The 8,936-nt window shown below is 39.8% G+C and overlaps 1 protein-coding gene across 1 annotated transcript in view; it reads left to right on the top strand.

The window, feature by feature from the left end:
* Positions 1 to 7: 7 nt before the first annotated feature.
* The window catches only part of BLNK (B-cell linker), a gene marked incomplete at its 3' end in the record, with an annotated part of 33,513 nt that continues 24,584 nt past the window's right edge, over positions 8 to 8,936 (top strand). Inside the window, exon 1 of the mRNA XM_010295838.1 lies at positions 8 to 63. Coding sequence (XP_010294140.1) covers positions 17 to 63 — 47 coding nt within the window. The remainder of the gene's footprint in view (positions 64 to 8,936) is intronic.

The raw sequence follows: 8,936 nt of genomic DNA, 5'->3' as shown, positions 1-8,936 counted from the left end.
CGGCGCAGCGTGGAGCATGGACAAGCTGAACAAGCTGACCGTGCCGGCCGGGGAGAAGTTCAGGTAGGGTCCGGTTCGTTGTCGGTCTCCTCCGCGAGTGGGGAGCGGGTCCGCGCGTGGGCTGCTGCAGGCACGGAGCTCGGCGGGGTCCGGGCGCGGAGAGGTGACAGGGAGCCGCTCTCCGCGCTGGAGTTGGGGGGGATCGGGAAACTCTGAGGCACAAGAAAGTTGGAGGAAGTTTTGGAGTAAAACGAAGTTATTGCTGGTCGGCAGGGCGGCGCAGGGAAGTGCGGAAGGTAAATACAGGTCTGGAGCAATTAATCGGGACACAGATTTCAAAGCAAAATATGTGTCTGCAGTGAAAAGCAGTATACTTTTAAAGCGTCTGTTTTCAAAGCTGTAAGAATATAGTCTTTGACTTGCTACGATGTATGAGCCTTATGCAAATTAGAAAAAGTTAATTAATTGCTTACTGGTTTAATCAATGTCCTATAAAGATGGCTTTTTCAGTTAAGTTCTGCTTCCTAGTCTTCGAAAGAACTGGTGGAATAGAGGGAACTGGAAAACGGGGAATGTTCCTAAGTGAAGGAGAACAATGTTAAATACAGGGTTTGAGAAGGAAAAAGCAGAAGCTGACCGTTACTGAAGTATTTTTAGTGTGACTTGATTGGTGTGCTGGTGGAGTTGGCAACTCAAGGCTCTTTCATTGTGACTTTTTTTTTCTTCTGAATAGTTAAAAGAAGTCCTGTTTTGGATTAAAGTAGCATAGAAACTTTTTCTTCCCCTGAAACATAAGAATGAAATACTGAAAAATGTTTTCCTAAAATAACTCATACTCAAACACCTGATATTAATTTATAAACCATTCTTAAGGTTCCCTCTCCCCAGAAGCCTTCATGCAAATCAGAATAATCCCTTGTAAAGCTAATCTTGATGGAATGTCACTTCTTGATACCTACTTTTTCCTTACTGTTGAAATATCTGCACTGGGGGGGCAGGGGGATGTACCTGAAGAGCTGTAATGACCCTTACATTCCTCAGGCAGGCACACCTGAGAAAAGCCTAGCAGACTGCATCCTACAGCCCTGGCAAGAACTCTGTGTAAGACTCAGTGGACAGAGGGTAGAAGACAGTGAATTTCCTAATTGTCTGCAACTGATCAGCTTAAATAGTTTAAAATGGTCTACATGGTGTCAGGGCTCAATGTTGGTCTGAACTAGCTATATCAAGATAATAAGATGAGTGATATGATGGAAATCTTGATATCATCAGTACAGTTACTGGTACATAAAGAAATAAAACACACACTCTGCTATGATAAAATTGTAGCTGGGATGCGCCTTCTGCACATTTGCTAATGATTAAAGCAGGATTACCTTCAGGTATACAGAGGGGATCTACATGTATGGGTTATAATGGTCCACAACTTATTTGTGAACTGATTCAAAAGCCCTAAACCAGAAAGCCAGCCCTGTTGCATCTTTACACTGGCTGACACTCTTCAACTTGTCCAAAGTTTTAATATTGTTTTAACGTTAGGAAGAGGAGGACGTAGCTTTGTTTTCCTGTATTATCTAAGTATTAAAAGCTACTTTTCCTCTCATCCTTATGGCCAATTCATCCTAGTTGCGCAAGGAACACGGGAGCACACATTTCTCAAACGTGCAAATGTTCTCGTTGCACACAATGGAAGTGCATGCGTGCTTTGATTTGAGCATGTCAAAACACCTCCTTAGCCAGAAACATGGGTACTTGGCTACATGGCCTTACTACAATATCAGGATTTAAAAAACTTAGGGCAGAACTCTCCAGGAGTACATATTTGTAGAATAAATTTAGCAGAGATGTGCAAATATAGGAAGGGATCAGCATAACATGGCGGCAGCCATTTCGTCCTTCTTTGAAACAACCAAATACCCCCTTGTGCTACACGACCTGTTGACAGTGCAGTTGACTTCCTAATAGAGCCTCCTCTCTGCATGGATGACGCATAGATGGTTCAGTTTGTACTGAACGTTACACAAACGAAATGGTTACGTTGCAAACCTACCTTCCTCCATATGCCAAGATGCAATACCGAGAAATATTCCTACCAAACGCAGCTTCATTTGGTGTAATTATAGTTCACGTTTTTCTAAAGACAGCTTTCTTAAAATTTCTGCTTTGTAGCAGCAAAAATTAAAGTAGCGCTGCTGTTGAGTCAGTGTCTGAAAGTAGAGCTTTTGATTTTTTTAAGTGTAGACCTGAAAAACTACTTATTATGTGGTTTTGCTAAGCTCATCTATTCTCTGTGGGTATATTTGAGCCTACCAGACCTAGCTTTTTGTTGCATTAGCAAGTCTTATGTCAGACCTGAATTCTTAGCATATGCCATTTGTTTGTTTATTGCAACAATAAGAACTATGAGTGTTCTTATGTGCCTCTTTAACTACCATGTTGTGGTATGGACATTGTTTGCAGGTAACTCACTCAACTTTAATATCAGTTGGACAGGAATGCTGGAACTTGATGGAATTCCAGTATTATTTTTGTATAGTGTTTGCTATAAGGTATTATAGCACAGTATTATACAAGTATTCCCTCAGGGTGCCTTGTGTGTTCTAATTGCTTCCATATAGTCAGGAAAAAAATTACAAGGCTTGGTTATTTATCACGAGATAAATTAATTTTTGTGGTGCATACAAATAATTTGGTACTCTGAATGTTTTCTTTAAAGTGTGGAGTGAATATATGAGCAATAGCCATGCTGCCATAGCAGGCTCCACTGTGCCTTGATTTCAGCCTGAATGTCAGAAAAAATCTTATGCTGCGGACAAGTGTATAGATAAATAGATGCACTTACAATCAGGGGTGGTAGGCAGCAAAGGTAGCAGGAAGTTTTCAGGTTTGATGCTGTATGTTTTTTGAGTGGCTGACTCTTGTTGTTCAACTTCCCTTAGACTATGAGCCTCTGATTCCTGGACTTTAAATAATTTCTAGCTGTTATATATGACTCTGTTATAGCATCTCTTCAGACTTGCTGCTTTTTTTTAATGACCACAAACCTTAATAATGACCCTCTGCTCATAGCTGTCTTTAGCTGTGTATCACAAAGTCCTTTTCAAAGGCATCATTACCATCACCACTGCTGTGGTGGGCAAACCATGGAATGAATCAGAAGTGTACCACATGCTTTCACTTGCCTAAGTTCATGCAACCAAACAACTTCCAGATTGCAAACAGATTTTTCCAAGAGCACAGTTTCATGTTCATTTCAGATGACTTCATTAATTTGCAGCAGTTCTTCCCCCCCCCCCTCCCAAAACACTTAAAATCACTATCTCCAACCATAACTCCCAAATGAAAAGCAAGCAAAAAAAAAAAAGCAACTGACTTTTTTTCTCAGCTTGGACAAGTCTATCTACATGCAATATTTTGTTTTAACATCCCCTGCTAAACCAGGGGATTTAAGTCCTAATTCTGTTAAAATCAAGAGGAGTTTCCTTAAGGTCTGAATGTCTTAGTTGTCTATGAAATTTGAATGTATTTATGGTCTTTGCTAATTTTCTACTAATAGAGATGGCTTGACGGTAACTGCTAGGTCTTTTCTTTATCAGAGAGTTTTCTGGTAACATTTCCTCTTGAATGTGTATAAGCAGAAAATTAATTCATTTGAGAATGAAATGATATGTAACTGTAAACTGATACCTTCTATGTTTAGGATGTTGTATCGTAGGGAATATTTACTTTTTAAGAAAATGAATGGCGAATATCTGAACCTTAGTTTTGCACTGTAAGAAAATATTTTATTACAGTAGTGCTACTAACTCCCATTAGTAAGGAATTCTAGCAAACAGACTTAGAAACTTAATCTATTTTTTCAAGTCAAACTTTAACATAGTTTATCACATCAATGGACTTAAACAAGACAAAAGAACAGAAATAAACTCAAGCAGGAAAGAAACTATAGTTTCAAAGTAAGCAAGAGAACGCTCCTCATGACAGAACTGGGCACCAAAGTCCACATCCAACTTTAACATCTGTTCCTACTTTTAGTTATATAGACTTCGGAGGAAAGGCTATGCAAGTGCCCGGTTACTTCTACACTGCTCAGTGGTCTAGAGGCCCAAATCAGTTGTTCCATATATGAGATTTTTCCAGACCAACTCCTCCTGGTTGCTCATCACTATCTCTTCTTTACAAGTCATGGCTCCCTTGCTTCTCCTTTTCTACCTGCTTTGTTCTTCTCCTCTTTCTAGCAAAAGCCTCATCTGCCTCAGCCCTTAAGTACATGTGCTGGTTTTGGCTGGGATGGAGTTAATTTTCTTCCTGTGTTTTGGATTTGTGATGGAAACGGTGTTGATAATACAGGGATGTTTTAGTTACTGCTGAGCAGTGCTTACACAAAATCAAGGCCTTTTCTGCTTCTCACCCCATCAGCAAGCAGGCTGGGGGTGCACAAGAAGTTGAGAGGAGACACAGCTGGGACAGCTGACCCCAACTGACCAAGGGATGTTCCATACCATATGACGTCATGCCCAGCATATAAAGCTGGGGGAAGAAAGAAGGGAGGGGACATTTGGAGTGATGGCATTTGTCTTCCCAAGTAACCATTATGTGTGATGCAGCCCTGCTTCCCCGGAGATAGCTGAACCCCTGCCTGCCCATGGGGAGTGGTGAATGAATTCCCTGTTGTGATTTGCTTGTGTGCGTGGCTTTTGCTTTACTTATTAAACTGTCTTTACCTCAACCCGTGAGTTTTCTCACTTTTACCCTTACGATTCCCGCCCTGTCCTGCTGGGGGGAGTGAGCAAGCGGCTGCGTGGTGCATAGTTGCTGCCTGGGGTTAAACCACAACAGGACATAACGGCCATGAAGGTCTTCTGCAACACCATCCATTGCCACCTCCAGCATCCTTCTGTCTCAGCTTCCAGTGTCTCCTGACAACTTTCTACTGCACAGTAACACTTTGTCATGACAACAGCTTTTGTGGCACACCCACGTTTTAGCACAAGCAGCTGTAGGCGCATGTAAAGGCACATGAAATCAGCGCTGACTCTATGCAGCCTTTAAAGGTGAATTTCACCGGCACGGGGGAAAGGAGGGCACCAGCTATGTTTGCTGTGCTGATAAGTGCAAACAAAAGTTCTTTCTGTAGGATTGTTAGGTTCAATTTGCCATACAAAGTATGGGATTGTGTTTAAATGGTGAAGCTGTAAAATGTCTGTTTCCTCTAGCTTTCTATCAGCATAAACCGTTCATGAATCTCTCTCACCTCTGGACTTTGGAATGGAATGAGATATGAAATGCAAACTTCCCCAAATATCACTTTAAAAATCCCTTCTTTCACCTCCAGTGTGACTTCCCAGCCAAATCCTCCTGTTGCTTCTCCCTCTGCTCTTGCTTCAGCATAGCATAGCCTCCACCCCATCTATATTTGTCCTCCTTTCTTCCCTTCTCTCCACACAAGCATTTCATCATAACAATCCCTTTCAAGTTTTGTGTGGTTTGGTTGTTTGTTTGCTTATCATCCTTCTTTGCAGCTATGTCATCCTCTCTGGACCAACCTCCAAGCTGCCTTCTTAGTCCAAAAAAAAAAAAAAAACCAAAAACACCACACTACTTTTTTTAACCTAAATTGCCACATAGTAAATTATTCTCATACAGAATTTCCTGCCTATGGTCCTGTTTATAGGAAAGTATGTTTAAGTGGGACTGTGATCTACCTGTGTTTTACACGAAAATATGGCAATGTGGACAAAATGATGCGGTGTAACATTGAAACTACGGTGAAGAGCCCTGGTTTAACCTCTGTATGTAGGTACCAGTGTAAAAGTACAGTCTGTTGACAAGATCGGCTATCATAGAATAGTTTGGGTTGGAAGGGACCTTTAAAGGTCATCTAGTTCAAACTCCCTGCAATGAGCAGCTATGCTTATATAGTATATATATAGTTTCATTCTACTTATGCTGGCAAAATTGTTCAGTCACTGGCATAGCTTATTCCACCACTGCCTCGTATGCACAGCCTTCCACATAAAATTAGGTCTTCTAGTGACATTGTAGTTTTGCCAAAATAACTGGAGGAGCATTTGCTTCCAGTTAGAATCACAGCAGGAGCATTTGCCAACTATGGCAATCACAAATGACGTCGTCTTAGGCCTGTGACTGTCAGTTATTCAGCAAAAGCTAATAATAGAGATTGCATCTCAATATTCATTTTTTTTAGTCAAATAATAAAAAAACAATAGCCAAACAAACAACCCAATGAATTAATTTTCTTGGCCAAGGAAATAAATAAAATAATTCCAGAAACCTTGGCATTTTTCAGCATTTTTTTAAACACTATACCCATACAGCTGTGCAGAGTGCTAGATATTAAATCATAATATGGCATTACAGGTACCCAGTGATATGTTGATCCCAGAACAAAACAGTTTTGTGTTTTACAGAATCATTCAAAACCCACATACTGCACACTATGCTATAACGTAATGGATGCTTTTCTTCGGGAAGTCAAATACGCCAATCATAAAATGTTGCAAAAAAGCCCTCCACATTGTTATGGCTTCTGTCAGCACATGAAAAACAACATTAGATTATCAGGAGGCGGGGAAAAAAGAGTTCCCACATTGAAAGAAATTGCTATAAATAGCTCTTTATTTGAGCTATTTTGATCTTTATTCTAAGCTGGTTTTTTTACTTGTTCCCCTTCTCACCTTGGAGAATGGCTCTGTGGTCTACTTTGCTATTTGATTATCCCTCTGTGCTGCCTGATAGTTTTGGGAAGCAAACATGTAAGTCAACAGTTTAAGAAATTAATCAAGAGCAAGGGAATCAAGTTTTAGTTCTGATTGGTGAATTTGGAAAACCATTTAACCTGATCAAAAAATCCTGGCTAATCATATTCAGGGTTGTAACAGGCCAGACAAGGTATAACTGAAACCTTTTAAAATATCCTAGGAATTTCATTGGGTTTGCTTTCTGTTTCTGGAAAATCTGGAGAATTCAACACTGCAGGCAGTTCCAGCATTGTGACCAAACCTAGAGGAAAAAATAAGATTTCAATTATCTGCAGAACAGAAACTGAAAAAAAAAGAACTTGTAGCACTAAGATCATTAACAATGTTAACTGAAATTTTTGACATTTAAAACATTTGAATGTTTCCTTTTAGTTTTGACGAGTACAGTTCAGGATGAGACTGTGCTTCTCCACTGTGGCACACTACTGTATGCACACTGCAATAAGGGAAATCTGTGACCCACACTATTTGATGTATTTAATGCAAATGCACAAAACTACTTCTTTTTATTTTGGTAAGCACTGACTGCAGGAATTGGTTAAAAGTCTTTTTTATCCATCGTCACTTGCGCAGATGACTTAAGTCCCTGATCATTAGAAAAGAAAGAACTTAATCTGCTCAGTATGTAGTTTTTTTCTTACACATTTTGTGTGGTTTTTAAAATGATTGCTGCATTAGAGGACTGATTGTAGTTTTATACAACATCTTTTATAGTCTAAGTACCCTAAAGCATGTTACAATAAGATAGATAAGCAAATATTTATCTTAGAAAGCAAGTATCACTGGTTTTGTGTGCACAACAGACAAGAGAACTGGAAAACTGATGGAAAAGAATGTCTGAAAGTGACAGTATTTTCTCATTTGGCTGTAGGGAACCATCTTTGTAGACTACTGTTTGGTAGACTGTAAAAGGACCTTACTGTGTAAGTAAGTTTGTTTTCTGACAGCCATAGTAAATCATTGAGGGGTAAATGAAGCTTGGAAATTCTGTTAGCCTCTTTATCCTAATTTGTTAGTATATACATTTTGGACAAGTTCATTTCCCAGTAAGTAAAGCCAGACTTACAATGCTACCGGCTTATGACTTCAACATAAATGATATACTATATAGTAAATATTTTAGAAAGAATTAAAATAATGCCTCCTGAGGCAATAATATGAAAAATGTGAGCATATATTTTTCAAGCTTAATGCAAGGGCAACTGGGTGAAGTAGCCTATTAATACAAGTGACTATACTATAAGGCTAAATGATTCCTTCATGTCTTAAAATATGGACACTATAGGCACCTGTGCAAGAAGCACAGAGGCAGCTAAGTACTACAGAAGCTCTTGTTATGTGGACAGTTTAATTTAGCATGTTTGAGCTGCTGCCAAAAGAGTAGGTCCCTTTCTTCCACCCTCCCACTGCCCCTGCTTGCCCTGCCATATGTCTCCACACCAGCACGAGGGTTCCCATGACCACATGACGAAGCTGGACCTGATCCTGGTGATATCTAAATTGGCAAAAGAAAAAAGAAGTTAGTCTCCCAGCTGGAAGGTCCATGATTCATCACAGCTGGGTAAGCACCAAGAGCAGAATTTCCCGTTTCAATGGCAGCTCATGTGGGCTCCATTAAAGTAGCCGTATAACCCTAGGGACCAAAATCTTTCTCCAAAGTTCTAACAAAATTTGATAGATTTCAGTGCAAAATAAACAAAACAGATTCATGAATAGCCTCTGTTAGATCCCTGCCAGTGCCACCCCGCATCTATGGTGGATATAATGCTTCTGTAGCTTGAGCAAAAAGACTTTCAGCCCAACTACAGCAATTGTCTGTAGCTGTCTGTAACAGTCTGGCAGTCTTCATCAGACGTGTCAAAAAATGTGTCCATTATCCTGTACCCCTATCATTTTGATTCTAAGCAGGTGGTAAAATCACTTCAGCTAAAGGGAATTGAATGCTAAAGGCATTCAGTCAGTATAATAATTTAATGCTAAAGGTATAAAATGCAACATCTGCAATATTTGCTATAAGCGTGACATGACTTTAGCAAAAATACACAGAGGAAATTAGTTGCTACACTTCAGCTACTAATGGGTAAGAAAAAATTGAAAGTAAAAAAAATAGTCATGCTTTAGAGAGGAACAAGAGAGAGTTCCTGTCTCCTAACT

This window comes from Phaethon lepturus, unplaced genomic scaffold (assembly GCF_000687285.1).
Source record: "Phaethon lepturus isolate BGI_N335 unplaced genomic scaffold, ASM68728v1 scaffold14101, whole genome shotgun sequence".
Taxonomy (NCBI): domain Eukaryota; kingdom Metazoa; phylum Chordata; class Aves; order Phaethontiformes; family Phaethontidae; genus Phaethon; species Phaethon lepturus.
Note: the sequence above shows the minus strand (reverse complement) of the source record. Positions and strands in the feature narration are given on the sequence as shown.